This window comes from Sphaerodactylus townsendi, linkage group LG10, assembly GCF_021028975.2.
Source record: "Sphaerodactylus townsendi isolate TG3544 linkage group LG10, MPM_Stown_v2.3, whole genome shotgun sequence".
Taxonomy (NCBI): domain Eukaryota; kingdom Metazoa; phylum Chordata; class Lepidosauria; order Squamata; family Sphaerodactylidae; genus Sphaerodactylus; species Sphaerodactylus townsendi.
In genome coordinates, this window is record NC_059434.1 from 22632145 (window position 1) to 22656714 (window position 24570).

General features: G+C 43.5%; 1 protein-coding gene across 1 annotated transcript in view; it reads right to left on the minus strand.

Moving 5' to 3' along the window:
* The window catches only part of NFXL1 (nuclear transcription factor, X-box binding like 1), a 68927-nt gene that overhangs the window by 29680 nt on the left and 14677 nt on the right, over positions 1–24570 (minus strand). The window contains exons 12-16 of the mRNA XM_048509642.1: positions 23587–23707; positions 15285–15444; positions 13261–13352; positions 12052–12073; positions 3173–3313 (exon numbers count right to left, since the gene is read on the minus strand). Coding sequence (XP_048365599.1) covers positions 3173–3313; positions 12052–12073; positions 13261–13352; positions 15285–15444; positions 23587–23707 — 536 coding nt within the window. The remainder of the gene's footprint in view (positions 1–3172; positions 3314–12051; positions 12074–13260; positions 13353–15284; positions 15445–23586; positions 23708–24570) is intronic.

Here is a 24570-nt window from a genome sequence, read left to right on the forward strand (position 1 = left end):
GGTGGGGCTGAGAGAGCTCTGAGAAGCTGTGACTAGCCCAAGGTCACCCAGCTGGCGTGTGTGGGAGTGTACAGGCTAATCTGAATTCCCCAGATAAGCCTCCACAGCTCAGGTGGCAGAGCTGGGAATAAAACCCGGTTCCTCCAGATTAGATACACGAGCTCTTAACCTCCTACGCCACTGCTACCAAATATATATTGCATTGTGGTAGGTGCATCACGTTGGTTTCTCTTTAAATATTGGGTTGTTGCACCGTCATTCGTTGTGTAGACCACAAAATAGTCAGAAGGCAGCCCTGTATAATCGGGCCACTTTATTTACCAGTGGCAATTACAGGAACTTCATGTAGCAACATGCTATGAAATCAGTCTCTCCGGAATGGGTACTCCAGGGTATGGCTCCTAGACCCCACCGGGAGCAGGGGATCTCCCCTCTGGGGCCCCTCCCCTGGCACTGATCAGTTGGCTGGCATGGGTCCCTACGTTGCCTGCACTGTGATGATATCGTTTTTGGTGTGCACCAGAAGTGACACCACCACATTGTCGACACAGAGGTCTAAGCCTCAGTTTGCTGCTGGAAAGTCCCTCCTAACCCCAGTCAGTTGACCCTCTGGCTGCACTAATATCATCAAATAACTAATTTTTAATGGGTAAGAATTGGCAAATGACGGGACATACTGCAGAAAAGGAAGAGCGTGCAGAACAATTTTGAACACTGTATTGTAAAAAGCCTGCTTTTTATGACAATCTGTTGGCGTTTAACTGTGTTTAACAGCAGGTGGTCAGGGCTGGAAACTGAGGTGCATTGTTTGAGGCAGAATGATGAATGGCGGATTTTTGTTTTCAATGTAGACTGCAAAGTACATTGAATTTTTTAAAATATAAAGGTGTTAGAAATCGATCAAATGCACATTGATCAAGGCTTGTGCTTTCTCAAAACTCCTGAGATGAGCTGAAGTGGAGAAGGAGGACCATAAGTCCCTAATTACTCTGGATCAGTTACCTCATGAGGAAGATAAAGTGGTCTGAAGAGAGACAGGTACGGAAATTAGATAGAGGAGGAGCAGTAAAACCACACAAGGGACATAGCAGCTGAGTGCCTGTTAAGGAAGAGGCCATTAGCTGAATAAATATACCATATGATATTTCTAGCTTCAATTGTCTGTACAGCCGGGAAGGAGGGGAACTACTTAAAATATTACTGTGCTGCCTTTTCAGAATCTATGCATACTAAACTACATGCTCAGTGCTAAGGTCTGCTGAATACAAGACTTCTGATAATCATGCACAGTACTGGGCTGCACATTAAGACAAAAGTCATGGGATGTAGTCCCCTTAGTGGCTGTACAGGCAACTGGTTCCATTACATAAGGGATTCCTATCATGGTGCTTATGAGGACCGTGGAACCCATTCATGGTCCCAACAATTGTTCATGGAAAGTGGATGGGGCCACATCAGGCTTTGCCCAGCGAGACTTCTGAACAGCCACTGGAAATCTGATTGGCAGTGCAGATTTTTTAAAAAGTTGGTTCAACAGCCGCTGCCACTGCAGCGCAAGGATCTTGGCTGAATGACTGAAGGTAAGCTGCACACATGCAATGAAATATTTGAAACAGTGAGTTCGTTTAAACGTTTGTATGCCACCATCTCAGCCAAATAGGGTCCCCAGAGAGGAGCTTCTGACTGAAATGCTGAAGAGTTACTATCAAGAGTTATGCAAGGTATCAATCCTGGGAATGTTGTGGTTGGCAGTCATTTTGCGGCGGTGTCCACCCAGCTGCATCAGAATTCCAAAGGCTCAAAAAAGGTTGGGACCCATGCATTACATCCGCTACGTATCTTTTAAAAAAGGAAGGAGGGGGGAGGATCCTGGATTACTGAACGTAGAACGAGGCAGAAAGGAACGAAGTAGTGACTATATGGAAACAGCACAGAGCAGTCACGAGAGGATCTTTATATCAGTAGGCAAGCTGGTCCCAGACGTTTCTTCAGGAGACCAGAAGTGCCACCTGATTCTCTCCCACCTGTAGCTCTATATTCAAAGTGCAAAGCTCCAAACAGCATTTTTTTTCTAAAAAGGACAAGTCAATGAAAGTCAACATGTCTATGTACCTTCCTAAACAAGGGGTCTGCAACCTGCGGCTCTCCAGATGTCCATGGACTACAATTCCCATCAGCCACTGCCAGCATGGCCAATTGACCATGCTGGCAAGGGCTGTCAGGACTATACAAACATCTGGAGAGCCGCAGGTTATAATAAATCATACTTTTCCATGACAACGCATGCACTGAATGTAATTGGCTCCGAGCCCATTTCCATGGAGATGGCCCAAGACAGCAAAAAAGTGTTTGTTCCCACTGTGCCATTAAAGATGAAGTCTTATTCCTGCGGCTTTATCTTTGTTCCATTGTGCAAGAGGAGTAACAGAGGCAAGCGAGTTGATGAATGGACAGCAACTACTCCCCTTTTTTAATTTCACGATTTTGATCCCCTGCCTGCTTAAACTGAAGAAGCTCAGAAAACGTTTCGTGAAAATGCACAGCACGCCATGATTCATGTTGCAGCCCTGTCCAAACTGACAAGGAACACAGAATAAGAGTGACAAAGTGAGAGAAATGGAGGTTTGGGGTGGGAAGAAGCAGACGGGGAAATTAATCAGGGGCAGGAATCTGTAGGGAAAGAAATATGACAGAGAAATGTATTTCAAAAAGGAAATTAATTGAAAGGAAATTAATTGAAAGGAAATGCTTTAGGAAATACAGGGAAATAAATGGGGGAAGGGCAGAGAAATGAATTTTGGGGGAGGGAAAACTGCAACAGGGAGAACCCAAAAAGGAAATTAATGTTTCCTAGAAACAGTACTTGGGGAACACAGAAGTGGTAACTGAGTTTGGCTGCCACATAAGAAAAGCTCTGCTGTAAAAAAATCAACGGCCCCTCTAGTCCAGACTCTTGTTTCCAACAGTGACATGCATGTACACTTCTCCCCCACCCCCCCCGCACCCCCACTCCACCCCTCTCCTCTGTGCCATTTATTGGGAACAGTCAAACTCAAATTACACAGATGAGAGACAGAAACTCACACATGGTCTGCAGGTGAGTCATAAGCATACTTGACTCTGCAATTCTTGAGAAAGGGATATTGCTTCTCTGCAAGAAAGGACACCTTACCTTTTGAACATCACCGCCGCCATCCGTTTCAGTAACTTCATGACATTCTTTCATGCAGGTGTGATTCCCACACTCAAGCAGCCTCCCACAAAACCTTGAGCAAGAGTAGGGTGCCACAGCGTGACATGGCAACGGACTCACCTAAAAGAAAGGCAGACTTTGTAAGCAACTTCCCCAATACTTCAACAGCTTTCTGAAATGAAAAATCTATTATTATTGTTTTGCCTTCAAGTCACTGTGTTAGAGGAGGGACTCTTGATTGTGAATCGCTGGCACTCAGATAAAGTTATGGATTAACAATTCCCATCAGCCCCTGCCAGCACTGCCAATTGGCCGTGCTGGCAGGGGCTGATGGGAATTGAAGTCCATAACATCTGGAGTGCCAAAGGTTCGCCACCACTGCTGTAGGGTTTTCAAGACAAGAGGCATCCAGATGTGGTTTGCCATTGTCTGCCTCCATGTCACGACCCTGGTATTCCTTAGGAGGTCTCCCATCCAAATACTAGCCAGGGCTGACTCTGCTTCGCTTCTGAGATCTGACAAGTTATCCGGAGCCAGACCGAGCTATCCAGGTCAAGGTAAGCCCTTTAATTACTTAGGCCTAAGACAGTTATTCATATATGATTGCAAACACCGTAATTTTACTAAATGAAACATTTTGATCATCATCAACATCAAAGTCATAGATAATCCCGGCTGGAGCCACTATGTTTTTTTGTAAGGTAGAAGGAACAGTGCAGATATATCCACATGAAATACACAAGGAACTAAACCGTACGTTGACATTAAAAGCATCCAAACAAGTAATGACTCAAATCAAAATAAGAATGTTACCATCAAATCATTCCATGAGATGTTAGTAGTAAAGTGTTATGATTAATTAACAGAAAAATAGTTAAGCACAGAGCAAATCATGTATTGTCATCTTTAATAAATCTCAACTGGTAAATCAAAATATGAAGTTTTAAGTAATCTGATTTTTTTGTAGGACACCTGCACTGCAATTAAGAGATTTATCTTCTGCTCAGAAAATCTGGTCTGCCAATGCCAAGAAATGAAGTATAATAGGATAAAATGTTCATAAAAGAAACCTCATATAAAGGAAAAGGCGACACAAATTCTTTTATCTAAATTATAGAACCTTTTCATAAAATTCACAAATTGCTGCCAATAAAATGAAAATACTTCAGTATATATATTTGCTGTCCTTTATGAACATATAGTTATTTTACTTATTTCTATTTTACTTATTTCTATTTTGCAAAAAGAATGCTCTCTGTCAGTGGACCAAAAGCCCATCTTGGGATCCAAGCTGATGAGACAGAGTATATTTTCTAAGATTTAAATTAAATGTAAATTTAAAACACACACTTCCATGACCAAAAGAACATCAAACATCAAAGGTAACGGAAGATTTGTCTCTCAAAACAGCAGTGCATTGGTAGGTTCAGATGAGGAGGAATTGCATGAGCAGAATGAAGTGTACCACTCCTGACTTCATTGTTCTACCTGTATCACATATACTTTGTTTGGAATATGCTGCCATCGGAGGTGGTGAGGGACACTAACCTGGATAGCTTTAAAAGGGGCTTGGACAGATTTATGGAGGAGAAGCCGAACTATGGCTACCAATTTTGATCCTCCTTGATCTGAGATTGCAAATGCCTTAGCAGACCAGGTGCTCGGGAGCAGCAGCAGCAGCAGCAGCAGAAGGCCATTGCTTTCACATCCTGCATGTGAGCTCCCAAAGGCACCTGGTGGGCCACTGCGAGTAGCAGACTGCTGGACTAGATGGACTCTGGTCTGATCCAGCAGGCTCTTTCTTATGTTCTTACTTTGCTGACAACGTGACAGTGTGAAAGTAAAAATGCCTGCCCGGGAGTCAGCATGTATATTCACCAATCCCTTCAGTCATACACAGGAATGGAGCAAGAGGTATCTGACGTACCTGAAACAGCGTGGTGTACTTTTTGGTCCCATAATAAATGAATATTTCTCTACAACCACACTTCAGCGAACATTGACACAGCACCTGTTCCTCCGGGACCTGAACAACCAGCATGTTACTAAACATGTTGAAAAGCAGAAACACTCTGGAAGTGAGGGGGAAAAGTTTCCAAATGCAGCAACATGTGAGAAAGGAAAGGGAACAGCAGTCTCATCGTGACAGCTATGTGCCAAAGGGATCTGTCTAGAGAACACATGGAATGTGGGAGGATCAAACCAAGGAAGGAACCGCACTGGATCTTCAGCCTTAAAAAAACTGAACAGATTCTTGCAGCTCCACCCTGTATTTTCCCCCACTGGTATTTTGAGCAGAGCGCTGGATAGCACCACTTCCGCTAGCTCAAACAATTGGGCTACACAAGACATTCTGTGAGCTTATACACTAGGAACAATTTCCATGCCTGAAAGAATGGAATTTAAAGAATGCTTTGAAGCTCTTCTATCTTCTGCTCAACTGCAGTTCTTTTAGCATTACTTCTGCTGCTAAAAATAAACACAAATCCAAAACATCAAGGTAGCTTATGCAATGAAGGTAAACGGGGAAAATAGAGGAACAAGCAGATAGTTGTTTCCCCAAAATAAGCAGGAACAGAAAAGATTAACAATCGCCTCCAGGGAAGAAGTTCAGTAAAATAAATACTTAATAAACAAGAGGTATGTTTCTTTCTTTCTGAACAAAAAAAACAGAATTGCTAGCTTTGGGCTAAGAAATTCCTAGAGCTTTGGGGTGGTGACTAGGCAGGGATGTGATGTCATAAGGCCCGCCCTCCAAGTACAGCCTGCATATTTATTTCCCGACACCTGTGTCCTGTCCTTCCTGAAAGAAGCTCCGGGTGGTGCACATGGTACTACCTTCTCCCATGTAATACTCATAACAGCCCTGGGAGGAAAGATAGGCTAAGAAAATGATTGACTTCAGGGCACCCAATGAGTTCATGGCTGAGTGAGGGTTGAATGGCCCAAGAGATTTCTGATTGGCTTCAACAAGAGCCAGGGCTTTCATGGCCCTGGCTCCAGCCTGGTGGAACAAGCTACTAAGTCCGTGGTGGCGAACCTTTGGCACTCCAGATGTTATGGACTACAATTCCCATCAGCCCCTGCCAGCATGACCAATTGGCCATGCTGGCAGGGGCTGATCGGAATTGTAGTCCATAACATCTGGAGTGCCAAAGGTTCGCCACCACTGTACTAAGTGATGTCAGGGCCCTGTGAGAGCTATTGCAATTTCGCTTTTATCCTTAAAATGGTTTCATAGCGACAAACTCAAATTTTGCATTTATCGCCCACCATCTCCCTCTCGAATTAGGGAAACATGTCGCCATTTGACCAAGCCAGAGTTTGACGGTGTGAATTTGGAATGGAGGGATTTAAAACACTAAGAAAACTGCTTAGGGACAGGAGACTCACTCAAGTCGCCAACGTCCTGTTGACTTAAGAAAACACTCCTTTTTACCCGAGCAATATAATACGATGCTTTCATGTTGCAAGTTTCCCTAACCCCTGTCCATTTCATGTGATGTGTTGAAAATGTCACTACAAGTTTTGTTGCCACTTATAGAGGCAGAAAAACTGGCAAAGCAATTGTCCACACGCCACATATTACCATCATGATATGTAACTGGGAAGGAGGAAGTGAAACTGGGCTGCTGTGTTCCATATCGGGAACACATTGACTGACATGTTCCAGTTCAGGCGGGAAAGCCACAGTAGCTTCTGCTCAGATATGAAGATACGAAGACGATAACGTTAAAAGAGTGGACTGCCCTGTGCACTGGATCAACCATCCAAAATAAGATGAGAAGGAGAAATAAGGCACCAGAACATGAAGCCAGCAGTTCAAAATTAAAGCATCACTCAGAATAGCTTTGTCATTAAAAAATAAGGGTCTGGCTGTATATAAACACCAGCAATGCAGCAAGAATAATCCCATTATAATGAGAAAATAGTATCTGAAATTATTTCTGCTGTCACATTTACAGCCAAAACCTGAAATTTGCTTTGCCAGCAAATCAGTTCTTGGAACCAGTGTCACAATGGCATTTGAGGCCAACGCAAGTGTCAAGGAAAAAAGAATATGTTAAGCATCCAAATACAATGTTACTGGAACATATTATAAATAAGCATCTTTTTCTAATTTGCCGTGGATCTGAAGAGAGATTTGCTCTAATATTATATAGAACCATAATCTGCATGAAAAGAATAAGGCTTACAGTCTAACGACAGAATGAAAACACAAGAAAGAAATGCCCAAGAAAAGGAACACATGGAGCTTTAAAGGCTGCTTAGAACCCACGAAGAGAAGCCACGTGAATGCTAGTTGGGCAATAGGCAATAGTTTCATTAAAAGGACAAGGCGTAAGAGAAAGGGTACACAGAATAGAGGTCCTGTGCCCAGGTTACACTGATGCCCAAGTGGAACAAAAAGAGCACGGGAGAAAGGAAGAAGAATGGAAATGTTCAGAGGAACATGATCACTTTAAAATCACAGTTTTAAAAATGAGCACAGGGGAGAGAAAAGGAAGACAGGGAGGAAGGAATAGCACAATGTGTCAAAGGAAGCATCAGAACAAACTAGACTGGAGGGGGGGGGCAGGGGAGAAGTCAGAAAACCTAACAGAAGCTCATTGGTATCTCCAAAGGAAGAACCGAGTCTTAGCAGAAGAGATGAAATTTCTGACAGGTAGAGATGACAGGAATGAAAAATGTGCACCTACAGAGAAGAGAAACGTTGTAGCACAGTGGTTCTCAACCTGTGGGCCGCGACCCCTTTGGGGGTCGAACGACTTTTTCACAGGGATCACCTAAGACTCTCTGCATCAGTGTTCTCCATCTGTAAAATGGATAAATGTTAGGGAACTGTATTAAAGGGTCACGGCATTAGGAAGGTGGAGAACCACTGTTGTAGCAGAATAGAAAGTCAAAGAGAAACGGATTTTTTAAAGTACTGCAGATTTAATAAAACTACCTGACCCTAACAACATTTAATGCAATCTACAAATCCAGAATCAGAATTACTTGCATGTTCCAAGGTTTCTCAAACTCACCCTCCTTAGAGAGTACCCAGAATTTGCTGTGTAAATGCATTTAGGTCTAACAGTGCAATCCTATGCAGAGATGCTCCAGTTTGGGCCCACTGAACTCATTTGGCTTAGACTGGAGTACCTGCTTAGGAGTGCACCGTAAATCAACTACGACTGTGCTAAAATTATTCTAAATGTCGTATGAAGCTTCTTGATGCAATCTAAGGCCCCTTCTGCACACACAAAATAATGCGTTTTCAAACCACTTTCACAACTGTTTGCAAGTGGATTTTGCTATTCCGCACAGCTTCAAAGAGCACTGAAAGCAGTTTGAAAGTGCATTATTCTGCATGAGCGGAATGAGCCTAAGAGAGAAATAGAATGCTACACTCCATGCCAAGAAATTTAAACAAACATACAAGCAGTTAATATAATTTGGAGGATAAGAAATATTTAACTTGTTTTCTTTTTGCAATATAAACGTTTTCAAATACATTTTAAAAGGACATACTTCTAACAAATCCTAGCTTTCAATCTTCCAGCCCCCACAAGTTGACACATACAATATACTTCTCCTTCCAAATCACAGTGAAAAGCAACCAGTGTGACGGCAGAGCCCTGTCGGGCAGCAGCTGTGATTTGGTCATTTCATTACTGGCCCATAATTTGATAATTAAAACTGGTATGCTTGCTTTGCAGCTCCTACCGATCTAAAAATGAGAACTCTGAACTAATACCCTAGGAGGTGGATTGATTTTTTTTCAAGAAAAGAATTAAAATCAAAGGCACTAGAAATTGCTAGTATTTTAATCCGTATATTATAGAACACTGGCCCAAACATTCGTAACATGGACACTGTGTCACTGCTGACAGTATTAAGACAGAAGACAGCGTTTTTGTTAATTAATAGGCATTTTGCTGTTAGTGTCTCAGAGCTTGGCAATGGTGCAATGCACAAACTAGCATCAAGGACCCAAGTTGGTAATAAGGATGACCACCTTAAAATTGGAAGAATTCAACATATTTGTTCAACAATCTAGTGCGATGTAGTGAACTAATTTGTTACAAGGGCTGGATATGACATAAATGTGACTTCGTCATGCCAGGTTTGGGAGATGGGGGGGGGGGGGGTTTGTCTAGGCTGGCCCCATAATGGCACTTGGTAGGGAGGTGCCTAGACTAGCAAGTCCGCAGTGGATTGGGATGGCTTTAACGGTGTGGCCCAAACAACAGCGGCTTCCAAGTCCATGGTGCATTCCTGAGACCATCTCTTTTCAGGTTTAGAAGAAAACTATTGCCTGGCTTGCTGTTAGGTCAAAATTGTAAGACCAAGGCCCCTTCCACACATGCAGAACAATTGTTTGCAAGTGGATTTTGCTATTTCGCAAGGGAAAATCCAGCTGCAAAGTGCATTGAAAGTGCATTACTCTGCATGTGCAGAGTAGCCTAAGGGAGCTATCAATGACCAAGATCAGTTCTCCTGGCATATCCTCATCTGAAATTGTATAGGGCACATTTTATAATAGCGTTCCACTGTACAGTTACAGACCAAAAATTCCATGCACCTTCCTGCAGTTTAATCGATTTATTCCAACTGTGTTTAGTTCAAGAATTTTGTCTTCACCAATTTACACAAGTTATATTCCACAGAAGTCAATCCGTCATGACGAGCCCACCGAAAAGCATAAATTGAATTTCTCCCACACAAAGGCCTGTCGAGTTCACGCTCATGAAATGAATATACTGACCCAAGGCCAAATCAGAAGAATATCATTTAATTGCTAGCTCCTGAAACCTGACAACCAAAATACAACAACAGGCGGAAGCAAGGGGGATCGATAACTGGAATTGTACCCCGTGACCTTATATGGGGCTGAGACACTGCTGTCAGAACAAGCAATGTTTCTAGTTGGAAACTGAGTTCACACATGCAGGAGACTGAACTGACAAGCTGGGCTGCAGGTGGTGCTTGGAATGTTCCCTCTTGGTAAAAAATGACAGAGGAAGGGTCTCCCCCCCACGCCCCTTTATTGCTGAGTTAACATTTTTAACATTTTGGGAACATTTCAAAAAAGCAATCCAGCTGCAGGTGTTGTCTAAAGTGGTTCAAGTCATTCTTATACTTCAGGCCTATGCTATCATAAGAACACATGAACAAGCCAGCTGGATCAGACCAGAGTCCATCTAGTCCAGCTCTCTGCTACTCGCAGTGGTCCACCAGGTGCCATTGGGAGCTCACATGCAGGATGTGAAAGCAATGGCCTTCTGCGGCTGTTGCTCCCGAGCACCTGGACTGTTAAGACCCCTAAGACCCCATCTAAGACCCCTGCATGATAGAGAAAAATATTTTCTCACCTAGCAGAAGAAATTTATATGACGCCTTTCTCTCCTGTAAGGATAGTCAAGGCTGCTTACGAACTCCTTTCCCTTTCTCTCCCCACAACAGACATCTTGTGAGGTAGGTGGGGCTGAGAGAGTTTGGATAGGACTGGGGCTGGCCCAAGGTCACCCAGCAGGCTTCATATAGAAAAGGGGGCAAACAAATCCAGTTCACCAGATAAGAGTCCGTCACTCATGTGGAAGAATGGGGAAACAAACTCAGTTCTCCAGATTAGAGTTCACTGCTCTTGACCCCTACGCTACGCTGGCATATTTTTGAAATATGTTATTTGGAATAGATCCTGCCAAATTATATTCTCCACACTCCTTTCCAGTCCTCCTCCCTCCTCTTTTGCCAATAAAAAGCCTGACAGCATACAGTCCATTGTGCTTAGAGTCTTCGCAATCTCTTTCCCAATGCTTAAAAACCAGAACTAATCACATCTTTAAAGTTTCCTAACATCCCACAGAAAAATATTAATACATTTTAATTCAGGACAGAGTGCACGTTTGTTTCCATTTATACAGGGACTGTGAAGACATTTTAAATCACCACCAGATCTCAACAGGTCTCATTATTCAGCTGCAAGTTATAATATCTACTGTATTACAACCTGAAGAAGAAGAGTTGGATTTATACCCCACCTTTCTCTCCTGTAAGGAGACTCAATGTGTCTTACAAGCTCCTTCCCCTTCCTCTCCCCACAACAGACACCTTGTGAGGTAGGTGGAGCTGAGAGAGTTCTGAAGAAATGTGACTAGCCAAAGGTCACCCAGCAGGAATGGAGGAGCGGGGAAACAAACCTGATTTACCAGGAGTCTGCCATTCATGTGAAGTTGTGGGGAATCAAACCCGGTTCTCCAGATTAGAGTCCACCTGCTCTTAACCACTACACCACACTGGCTCTAAAGCCATCACATGCTGATATTTTACTGCAACTTCACATCTGCCAAAGTGACAGTTAATACCAACTTTCAGAACATCATCTGCAGATGCTCACAGAACAGCCAAAAGATTTATCAAGCCAACAAAGTGTAAACTGCACAAGAAGAGATAATTTAAACATCTCTAAACAATTTGGAAAAGCTATAAAGTACTAGTCTCTATAAAACCAAAGCTCATCCTGAATCATCCGTGTAAACGCCAACAGAAGAGCATTTTACCAGAATTCCACAGTGCTTGAAACACAATGTCAAAAGTTTAAAGTTGCATCAAGATTAATCAGAAATTCACTCGTACAAATTTCCTGCAGCAATGTTTGCAATGCTCCCATGGTGGAAAAACTAGCAAATCTCAAATAAAATCCCCCCACAAGTTGTGGGTTTCAATGAAGCAGCAAAACACTTGCAGTTCCGAGTAACCCTCACAACAAATCCATAGAATGCTAAGGTTTCACTTTGAAGAACTTGTGTTAAAATCTAATTATGAATGGTTCTGATTCGCATCAAAGGTTGACAGCTGTCGTAACTCACCTCGTGTTTTCCCAAGCATTGCCTGCAAATACACAATGAGGGAGAAAAGTCAAAATAATTTGAATATTACTGGTTGATTCAATCCAACACCTGAAGTTCAGCACACAACAACGCTGCAGACAACACTGCAGAGACCTGAAGTTCAGCACACAACACAATCAACATATAACCAAAGACTGTAAGCCTTGTGTGGTTTACAGCCCCATCCAAAGGGACAGTGGCTGAATGAGCCAGTCGGAGCATGGGGGGGGAGGGGGCACACCAGCAGATTTGCCGTTCCCGGAGGGGTGAATCCACTGGTGGGTGGCTGCCATAGCCCTCCTCGGAGTGGAATGCGGTGCTGGACACTGCACCAGCGTCCCTGTGCCCTTGCCACCAAAGGGGGAGGGCCAGGAGTGGGGCTGAAACTAATTGGCTTCCACTCCCGCTTTGCTGCTGGACAAGTCAGCACCCGGCTCCTGGACTTACATCACTTTTTTGATGTTCTTGGGAGCCCTATGAAGGGCTTTCCACCAGTGGCAGGGTTTATTAACTTTTTTGGTGCCTGCGCCACTGGGAAGTCCTCCCAGAAACAGCAGGGCAGCACAAGCACAGCTGTGCGCCTCACCGTTTGGATGGGGCTGTAAACCACACGAGGCTCATCTAATCAATTAAAATGTCACCTGATTGGTAGTCTTTTCAAATCTGAGACCAGGGTACACAAATTTACTTTTGAAGAGTTTCTCGGTTCAGTATATTGCCACACAAAATGGAATAGTCCCTTCTAACAGTAAATGACAGTCTGTATTTAGGGACTTGGGGAAGTCTTCTTCAAAAGGTAATCATATTGATGTTTTGAAAAAACCATTCCCAAAGGGGCTTCCTGGCAGCATGGAGAGACTTCAAAAGCCCGCAAACCTCCACGCAGCTGTCCAATCTCTGCTCGGCAATAAAGTCCGCTTGGGCCAATAAGTAAAAATTACAAATGTGAAATACAATCAGGCAAAAACTGTCATTTTAGGTTTAGAGTTCATACGTGTACCAGGCTAAAGATCTCTGCTTTTGCCTCAAAAACATGTTTAATTGGTTTAATTTACTCATTGGGCTCAGGAAACAGCATTTCATGCAACAAAAATTCACCAGCAACGCACATCCCAGTGAAACAATGGAATAAAAGTTGCATGTCATTCACACGCATTGAAATATTTCAAAGCATATTTTCATACTCACGTTGGAATTGGAACCTGGCAGGGGGGGCAAGGCAATGCGGTCTGAATAAAAGCAGGCTCAGATGACTGTTCCCACGGGCCTGCAGGCTGGTGCTAAGAGGAAATATATAAGAGATAGATTTAACATGAAGTGATCACACAGCAGATACAACAATACAGGTAAAATCAAGCCAGAGGCGTAGGGGGAGAAATGGCGCCTGGGGCAACACCTGCTCCGGGTGCCCCCCTTCCACACACACCCATCCCCGTCCCCCTTTCGCGCCCCACTTACCTTAGCCAGCGGGAGCCTGCTGCAGGCCCCTCCTTGGCCCGGCCCCGCCAGGCTGCTCCTTCAGCCAGCAGAGCCTCCGCCGGCTGAAGGAGCAGCCTGGCAAGGCGGGGCCGAGGGGTGTGTGGGGGTGATTTTCCACCTCCCACGACCAGCTGGTGTGCGCCCGGGGACATGTGACCCCACATGTCCCCATGAGCGCTCCGCCTCTCAGTCAAGCACTAACATCCAGAAAGTCCAGAATTATTTCTTCCTCCACAAGAAGTGACTGACTCACTAGAGAATACACAGGCAATGCTTCTAATAGCAACAATTAAATACCATTGTAACCTATGATAACCAATCAGTTACTGATGGGTGGGTACCATTTCCACCAGGAAATTCAATTCAATAGCACCTAAAATAGGAAGAAGGTGCTAACTGGTGAAGCAATTAAAGGAAATACTCATAACATTCCCACCCCTCCAATATAGTCTCGCCCCCTTTAAACATAACCAAATCAATTTACGGGGCTGTCGTAAGGACAAGATTATAAAACAATGTTAAACCCACTCAAGCATAGGATCAGACTACAGATGTAAACATTTAATGAAACATTCAATGCAACCACTTCTCCCAGAAAGACCTTCCCTCAATTTACTAAATGATTTAATTTATTTTTTTAAGACAGTGCTATAAATTATGCAAGCAGTTTTAGATCAAGAAAATCCAGAGCAAAGTTGGTTATATGCTTTCCCACCCCCCTAATCCGAAGCATAAGGCCTCTAGGAGATCAATGCCATAAATGATACAGGGAATAGCAAATTCCTCCTGAAATTTGGGACGTGCTGAAAAGCAGGACCATACCAACACTTCTGTGGGAGGAGAGACAGGGAGGAGATGGGAAAGAAAAGAAAGGAATTCAGACTTGTTTTAGGAACAGAGTATGTTAATAACTGCCTTCCATCAGTCAGCTATGATAAGCCTCCAAAATAAAACAGCTCTCCCACGTGGCATCACCACGTGACGTATTCTCTGTCTCTAAAGAGAAGGGTAACAGAGAACAAGTGCAACCAAAAGGAGAAAAGTGACCCTATGAACCATATCATGAAAGCAAGCCTGGGAGAGCCAATGCTTGTTTCAGTAAAACCTGGGTTCTTTTCTCCAATAACTCCAACCAGCTGAGATCTCAACGATTTTTATTGAAAAACAGAAATAAAAGAAATAAAACTTAAATGCATGGAGGTTGCTCAACTGGTTACATTCCTTTTGGTTCTTTGTCCCCATTCCGGGAACCCATGGCCCAGAGATGCTTCCCTGACCACGTCTCAAGATGGAATTCCAAAACCTTTGTTTTCCCCTTCTCAGGAAAACTCTGTTCAGGCCACGAGGTAACTTAGGCCTTTGAAGTTTCATCCTAGCACCTGTGCATAATTTCCTGTCCTCCCTCCAGGAGATCAAAAGGCAAAGATGCTTTTCACAGTCATATGTGACTTCCCTTTACTGTAGCGATAGCATTATTCCATGACACACCACAACACAGGTTGATGCAAATCAGGATGACAGAGTAGTCCAGGGTCTACAAAGTCAGAGACTGACAGAACGATACGTTACATTAGATTTTTAACAGGGAAACACAAAGCTCATAACTTCTTAGCCGGACAACACCTGTGAATTTATCCCAACCCTTCCTCTTCAGCCAGCAAGCTAAGGGGGAGACCCTCTTTTCAACCTCTTCCTGGCAATCGAGGGGCCGGAATCTCAGGACACTCTCTCACCTGGCCAGATTGCTTCACGAGCGCTTCATCGTGGCAAGCGGCTGGACACAAGTGGCGGCACTTCTCTAAGGATTTCTTGCAAGGCTGACGGCAAGGAGGGCAGGGGCCAAAATGGCAACTGTGCTTCTCTCGGCTGGGGTGATGGCAGGTTGGCGGCTGCCTAAAGCAAAAAAAGGGCACAGCTGAAGATTAGTGCAAAGGATTTCAACACAAAAGCCAAAGGAACGACAGATGGTGGCTCAGCCAGTTGAAAATGAAAGAGCACAATTTTATTTATGGCAAAAGTTTAAACTTTGGTTCAAATAAATGGAGATTTGATGTCATATCTAAAATACCTCTTGCTTTGTTACACTGCGAAAGGCAAGGCAAAGGCAAGGAAAGGGCAAAGGAAAGGGCAAAGGCAAGGAAAGGCTGAAGGCAAAGGCAAGGGCGAAGACCTCCAAGTACATCCAAGGATCACCGTTCAGCTAGACTATCCACAATCACCTCTTTTAGCTTCTCCTCTGAGTCCTTCCTCTAAGGATCAAGTCAAGCAAATTTATCTGTATGTGGCTATAAGCCTTTACAAAGCATCACCAACAATACTTTATAACATTGATATAAACATTATGAGATAAAATTTACAATATAAACAGCTTTAAAACACTAAATATTAATAAAAAAACAGGGCAACACATCAACCAATAAAATCAATTTTGGACAACTGCTCTCATAAAAACTTCAGTGGGCCCTTATTTTCTTTGCAGCCAGGGAGTACACTGACATTCTGTAAGATATACAATCATCAGAATCTGAAAGCAGGAATGTTATTTTCTCAGTGTCTGGATTAAATCATATAGTACTGTAGCGAGAAATTTAGCTGTGGGTTGCACACAAAGCAGGCAATCAAGTATATCATGAGGTAAATCTTCCACAGCTAGAATATCACAGATACAAAAATGTTGGTTGTTCGGTGTTTGACTGCAGCGACCAGCCAATATGGCTACTGGCATTGTTTCAAAATGCAAATACCCAAATCTCTTTCAGAAGTAAGATAAAGTCACTTTTGAGCTGACGGTTGGCAGGCTAGATTATGGCAGTATGAAATAGCTTAACATTCATCATTTAATATTGTTTCAGACAAGCTGTCTTATGTAACATGATGGTCTTGCAGTAGCTTGTGAATTTGCAGTGGTCAACAAGAAGTCACTGAGCTAAGATAAGAAACTCCACATATCTGGGACGCAAGGTGGACCTACCAACAACTGTACAGTTTAAAGACAGTCTGCTTGACAGCATCAACGCCAATGACAGAGCTAGATTTTAGAAGAACGATGCTTGTGCGCAGAACTGGGCCTGCTAATAAATTCCCACAAAGGCAGTCGGGTAGGGACAGAACACTTTAAAACACAGCATGGATCTGTGGAAGAGGGAGATTCCTTCCCAGAGTTCTCCTGCCCCTGTCAAAATTGCCTTTAAAAAAACAAACAAACAGGTTTCTCCCCGCTGGGCCAAAATTAAACCTTCCCAGGGGAGAAACCACTCAGCTCCTCTCTTCTGCTTGTTCATAATGAATTATAAAAATGTTCCCATCCTTCTTTTATGACTTATTGCAGTGATGGCGAACCTTTTTGAGACCGAGTGCCCAAACTGCAACCCAAAACCCACTTATGTATCGCAAAGTGCCAACACGGCAATTTAACCTGAATACTGAGGTTTTAGTTTAGAAAAAATGGTTGGCTCTGAGGCGTGCGCTACTCGGGAGTAAGCTTGGTGGTAGTTGTTGGCTTTGCTTTGAAGCAACCATGCAACTCTTCAAACGGGTGAATCACGACCCTAGGGGGGTTTACTCAGAAGCAAGCCACATTGCCAGCAACTGAGCTTACTCCCAAGTAAAGGATCTCACTTTAGTTCTTTGCATGAAAATCAGTGGGGTTTAACAGCGCTTTCCAGGGTTACCTATACTGCTTCCCAAAAACTAGGTCTTAGGTTTAATACTAATAATCGAGCCCAGCAGCCCAGGCCAGCCTAGATGTGTGTGGGGGGGGGGCGATTCCCCCCCCCCCACATGATGAATTCTGTTTGTACGTGCCCACAGAGAGGGCTCTGAGTGCCACCTCTGGCACCTGTGCCATAGGTTCACCATCACTGACTTATAGGGTGTCAGCAGGACCTGAGATAACCACTGTGTAGTTGTAGTGGTTGGACTACATCTGGGAGACCCAGGTCTGAATCCCCGTTCTGCCATGGAAGCTCGCTGGATGACCTCCGGCTAGCCACACCCTCTCAGCCTGCTCCCCACTGGGAAGAACTGTGGGGTATAAATGAAGTAAATAATAAAATAAATAAATACCAGATCAATCTAACTGTGCTGACTGGGAGAAACTGCCTGGGAATTTGAAGAAGAGGAGTTTGGATTTATATCCCCCCCCCCCTTTCTCTCCTGTAGGAGACTCAAAGGGGTTTACAATCGCCTTGCCCTTCCCCCCTCACAACAAACACCCTGTGAGGTGGGTGGGGCTGAGAGAGCTCCGTACAGCTGTGACTAGCCCAAGGTCACCCAGCTGGCGTGTGTGGGAGTGCACAGGCTAATCTGAATTCCCCAGATAAGCCTCCACAGCTCAGGCGGCAGAACGGGAAATCAAACCCGGTTCCTCCAGATTAGAGTACACCTGCTCTTAACCACTACGCCACTGCTGCTCCTGTTGGATTGCTCAACTGCTCCCCAGTATATTTGTAAACAAGGAGATGTTATAAAACCTCCAAATGCTCCTCCAAATGAGACAACCTTGAATGCTAGTCTGGCATTAGACCACATGATAGTGTAATAGTTTGAGTTCTAAAATCAATAATAAAATCTATCATGTGATAGATGAATCTATGTGATAGATGAATCCAGGTAGTTTATCAGAACAAAGAGCTGCCACAGAATAATCTGAGTACCAGCTATAATGATAGTATGTACACCGAAAGCTGGTACGGTGTACATACTATGCCGCATCACCCTGCACATGATGTGATGAAGTGGCTCCACCTACTGGGACGTAAAAAGCTCAAGAACCCATCTGGCCACTATGAAGTTAGAGGGCCCCCAACGTCACATCAGTTTTGCTGCTAACATCCCTGACACTATTGTTAACTTTTAGAATAAAGCCTCTGATTCCAGTCCTAACTTTTGCAACATGATATTCCCTTATAACGACTGAGAAAGCACCCCCTTAGATTCATTTGCTTCCATTTTATATCCCCTCTGCCCATGTTCTCCTTTTAAGAAAGCAACTGGACACTGCAAACCTGGACTTTACTAGAGTAACAGTCCAAGAGGCCTTAAGCATCATATTCATATGCAGAGAACACCCTTACTGCTAAATTACTGGGAGAGGGAAGTATAGTAGCAACTTCTCAGCGGATTTGATTTAACTGACATTTTAGAAAAGTGCCTTTGGTTGAGGCCACTCGCGCACACTGATGTCATTCGCCAACCTCCCTACAGCACTAACTGTTGGAATAAGCGCCTTCTGCATGCCTGGACAATGGGGGGGGGCGCTATGTATCTCTAAGCTGTGTTTGTTCTCCATGTCTGGGCTCCGCCCACCAACTCCTCCTCCTTCATCCTGCAACCATTTTCTTTCTTCTTCTTCTCCTTTGTACTGAGCACAATGGTAGTGTATTAGTAAAACAGTTTTAAAATGTTGTGTGCTGCCCTGAGCTCTACTCCAGTCGGGGAGGGCAAAATAGAAAATTTAATAAAATAAAATGATAGATAGATAGATGGATGGATGGATGGATGGATGGATGGATGGATGGATGGATGGATGGATGGATGGATGGATGGATGGATGGATGGATGGATGGATGGATGGATGGATGGATGGATGGATGGATGGATGGATGGATGGATGGATGGATGGATGGATGGATGGATGGATGGATGGATGGATGGATGGATGGATGGATGGATGGATGGATGGATGGATGGATGGATGGATGGATGGATGGATGGATGGATGGATGGATGGATGGATGGATGGATGGATAGATAGATAGATAGATAGATAGATAGATAGATAGATAGATAGATAGCCTTACAGATGTGGTTTACAGGAGGCAAATTTATCCTTTGTGTAAAGGGCACAGTAACAAATTTATCCTTTGTGTAAAGGACACAGTAACAAATAAGTCTGAGTTGTCTACTCTGAAAGGAGAATTCACAGGCAAAAAAAAATCTAGAGGAATCAGCACAGATAAAGGAAACTGTTAGGTCTGCCTAATATAAAATACAACAAATACAAATACAAATACAAATACAATACCTTTAATGGCATATAAAAAGTGGTAAAATGCAAATTATGTTAAAACCAATTGACTAAAATTTACACAAAGGTTTCACCCTTGATCCAAGTGCCTTTGTTAAAAACCTGGCAACTGATTCAGTAGTGTGGGGATGATGGTCACTAAGCAAGTATGAAACTATTTCCTTGTCTGATCTCACTGAAAATTTCTTCAAGATGGCCTCGAGAAAAAGCAACCGATAGACTGCCAAATCTTTACAATGAAGGAGCACGTGTTCAGTTGTTTCGGGTAGGCCCGCTGCGCGGGAACAAGTCCTGTTCTCCTGTGGGATGCCATGGTATCTGCCTCTTGTTTCCGCAGTCCGTAGCACATTACGCCGAGCAAGCATAAAATATCTACGGAGATGTGGATTGATTAAATTACTCAGATATTTAGCCATAAAACCCGGCAATGGTGGTGAAATGCCATAAAATGTGGGAGAACAAGTTCTGCAGGCTCCAGCTGTGAGAAGCTGCCCTTCAATGTCAAGAGTACGTTGTTTCAAAACTCCGAAAGCCTGTCTTTCGTCCATCAGTAGGAGTTGGTCAAAAGATACACCTATGTTGTTTATTTGATTGATAATTTTGGTGTGCCAGGTGGAGTGGAAGTGGTCGCTTAACAGGAGATATGTCAGACTGCCCGGGAGAACTCTAAAATGAAGGCGAAGCCAGTATTTAAACAAAGAAAGCCAAACCCGGGAAAAAATCGTCTTGGCTCCGGTTTCTAAACAAAGAACTTGGTACGTGACTGAGTTGGGAAGACCCAATAAACGACGAAAAAACAAAGATTGAACACTCTCTAATTTCTCAGCGGTTTTTGCTCCCCAGATTGGAGCTCCGTAAAGTAATTGTGGCAGTAGTTTTAACTGAAAAACTTCCATTGCGGCAGGAAAAAATTGACCGCCTCTGGTGTGAAAAAATCTGGATATTGCCAACACTTTGGTTTTACTTGTATTGAGAGTCTGGTGGATATGAGAGGTCCAGGTTAAGGAATGGTGGAAGGTGATTCCTAAATATCTGTATGAATGGACCTGTTCAATCAATGTACCGTTTATTTTCCACGTGCTGATTTTTTCGAATTCAAAAAAACTCAGCACTTTGGATTTGTTGTAATTAATCGACAGGGCACTGTTTGTGCAGTACGTCGCAAAGGCTTGAAGTAGTCTTTGCAGGCCCACCTTGGACCGAGACAGTAACACAGTGTCGTCTGCATAGAGCAGTGCACATGTGGGTCTTTGTCCCAAAATGGGTGCGTGACTTTCAGTCTGAGATAAATGAGGAGCAAGGTCGTTTAAATAAAGATTGAACAGGAGAGGAGCAAGAATACAACCCTGCTTGACTCCCTTGTTAGAAACTATAGGTGAAGTTAGGCGGCCAGCACGATCACAACGAACTTGACAGGTAGTTGAGGAATACAACTGGCGAATAAGAAACAGTAATCTCTGGTCTATTCCCAACGCTGTCAATTTTTCCCACAGCTGATTCCTGGGGATAGAGTCAAATGCACATTTCAGATCTAGGAAAGCCGCAAGGAGTTTCCCACCCTTGGGGTGGCAATATTTCTCCGCCAAATGATTTAAAACCAGACAATGGTCAAGGGTGGATTTACCTGTGGCATATCCTATCTGTTCCGGGCCTAGCACTGAAGAGGACCAGGCAGTGAGACGTATCATAAGGTACCTTGCGTAAAGCTTACTAGCCACTGAAAGCAAGCTTATCGGGCGATAGTTAGATGGATTTGATGGATCACCTTTTTTATGTAGAGGTACAATGATAGCTTCAGACCAATGCTTAGGGATACAGGCACTGTTATTAATTTTGGTAAACAGGGTAGCCAAAATAGGGGCCCAGAACTCCGGGAATCTTCTAAAGAGTTCAGGTGGCAGGCCATCAGGGCCTGGCACTTTCCCTTGTTTTAGGTTAGATATAAGGGTGACCACCTCATCGCAGCTGACAGGAGGCCATTCTGGTAAATGCTTTGCTGCTCCAGTTGCACATGGAATATCCAAAAGTTCTGGATTGCAGAAAATGGCTGTAAAATGTGTCCTCCATGCTTCCACTGAAATCTGAGAACTGATGGTTGTATAGGGCTCGCCGGCACTTGAATTAATTATGCGCCAAAAGCTTTTGCTGTCTCTGGAGTTAAAGGCTTGATGGAGATTGTTCCAAATCTTTGTAAGATGTAATTTCTTTTTGGTCTTTAAAAGATCATGATAGGACTTTCTAGCTGCGAGGTACTCTTTTGATAGCGACACTTTTCCTCTAAGTTCACAATGATGAAATAACTTCCGGAGTTGGGACTTGCTGCTCATACATTCTCCATCAAACCAGGTGGAATATAAAATACAAGGAAGGTCTGCCAGTCTTTTAAACTCTTCATATTAGCAGGTGAAACTTATGGAACATCTGAAATCTAACCCGATACAAGAACGGTTTACTGCCTTTCAATCCACAAGGAGCAAAGCTCTAGTCTTATTTTCCTCAGCTTCCTTTCCCACACACCGACACCTCACCCTCTTTGTGTATCCTCAGGAGTAGTTCACTGCAACTCTATTATTCCCACACCTTTTTGACTTGAGTTAAGGCTGATGCTGCTCTTGAACTGCCTTTTAAGAAAAAAGGGAAACAAACCAAATACCGCCCCCCCTCCCAAGTTGGTAATTCTCAGTAGTACCTCTAAAAAGCACAGTCACTGTTTAGCAAAACCTCCACAGCCATTGTGGAGGCAACCAGATCATTCAGGGAAGAATTTAGTTCTCACAGGGCTCATAAGTTTCCTCTCTTGCAATTTCTGCATCCTCATGCTCTGCCATAACAATCCTAACTTCTGGATTTCTGCTATGCAATATTTCTTTATAGTTTTTTTCATGATAAATGTCAGCAGTCTGCATGCATCTCAAGGTAGAGGACCAGCAGCACGAAGCAGCGGTGACATTAGGCTAAGAGAGCAGTCCCAAGTGCAAGAGCCAAAAGGGAGAAGAAGGGCTGAGTTCAGGGTGAAACTGAAGAGTTCAAATGAGCAGTCTGATTTGCAGGGGCCAGAGGCAACGACCCAGGTTGGGCAGGGTCAAGTTTCAGGAAGCCAGGCTGGGATGGGCAAGCAGAAGCACTCCATTTAGTCTGAGGCAGCTTCTCATATGCAGAGGAGCTGAACAGACTGAGAAATCAGCTTGCAAGTCAGGGCTTCACAGGATCTGAGGACTGTGATTCTGGCTGTTTGGACTAGTTCTGGGATCTAATTGGGTGACCCCATGCCAGGAAAGAAATTGCCTCCCAAGAAATGTCGTTATTTAACCTGCAGTAGCTGGTTCCGTGGCACAGATTGAGAGGTACTAGACCTGGACTGGGAGAAGTCCAGATATAAGTTCCACCCAACACCTTACACTGTGCAACTGCTTACGATGTGCACTGTGCTGAAGGTATAGAATATGCGAGTTTCAATGGTATAGTACCTGGGAACTTTTAAAGGCAGAATAGACTATATCGTTCCTTTTTAATGTACTGTCAGAGACTTTGAAGTATACATCAACATTATCCAGCTGCGTTCAACAAGAAAACTGTGGCCAGCATGCAGAGAAATCTACAACTTGTTCTATATAACCAAGGAGCCTTCAGTTCTTTTACTTCTCAAAAAGTCCTCCCCAAGCCATGTAGCAAACTGCTTTTGAAACCAGAAGTCTATCCAAAGCCTTTTGTAATAAGGCAGAGTGGCTTGCTGTTCAAAAGAAGATGAAAAATGTAAAAAAAACCTTATGCTTACTAACTCCATGGGTGTCCTTAACACAGCTCTCCTTAACTCAGACCTTGAATATTTTAAAACCCACACTGATTTCACAGACGTTTTTCTTTTTGTATTGTCGAAGGCTATAATGATCCTCTGAAGATGCCAGCCACAGATGCAGGTGAAACGTCAGGAGAGAATGCTGCTAGAACACGGCCATACAGCCCGGAAACCACACAGCACCCAAGTTTTTCTTTTTAATGATACTCACCTGCAAAGTTCTTTACACCTGGGAGGTTTGGTGGTACGTTCTCTACCACAGGGTACCTTGACGACTGTTTTGCCGCAGCTGCACTTCACATCTACAGTCTCGGGACACGGATAGCAGCTTCCTAAAACGAATAGTACAAATAACCATTTCTGGGAAGTTGATTCATTTGAGAAGCTATCTGCTATCATTACTCTGAACTCATTCCAGAGAATTTGCATTCAGAGACCATTTGGAAGGGTAATTTTTAAATTCTAAAACAGATTCTCAGCTTCACTACTATGCAACTTATATTAGTGATTCACATATGAAATTATCCAGAATTAAAACTTGCATACCACCAGCAAAAAGGGTGATAACTACTTGCACATTACCATTATTCACATATAATTTTTGCCATCGTAACAGGGCCAAATATCATGTTGCACTTAGAATCATAGAGTTGGCCCACAAGGCCCCTGCCATACAAGAACACAAAGTTAAACCACTCCTGATAGATGGCCATCCAACCTCTGTTTAAAAACCTCCAAAGGAGACTCCACCACACTCCAAATCACTGTATTCCACTGTCGAACAACCTGACAATCAGGAAGTTCTTCCTAATGTTTCAGTGGAATCTCTTTGTACCTTGAATCCATTACTCCTTGTCCTAGTCTCTGGAGCAGCAGAAAACAAGCTTGCTCCTTCTATTTCAAGTGAGGTCTGACCAATGCAGAAAAGAGTGGTACTATTATTTTCCTTCTCTAGACACTGTACTCCTATTGGTGCAGCCCAGAATTGTATTGGCTTTGTTAGCTGCCACATCACACTGTTGACTTATGTTCAACTTGTGGTCGACTAAGACTCCCAGATCCCTTCACACATACTGTTGTCAAGCCAGGTGTTCCCCGTCCTATATCTGTACATTTTATTTTTTCTGCCTAAATGTACTACCTCACATTTCTCTCTGTTGAAATTCATGTTGTTAGTTTTGGCCCAGCTCTCTAA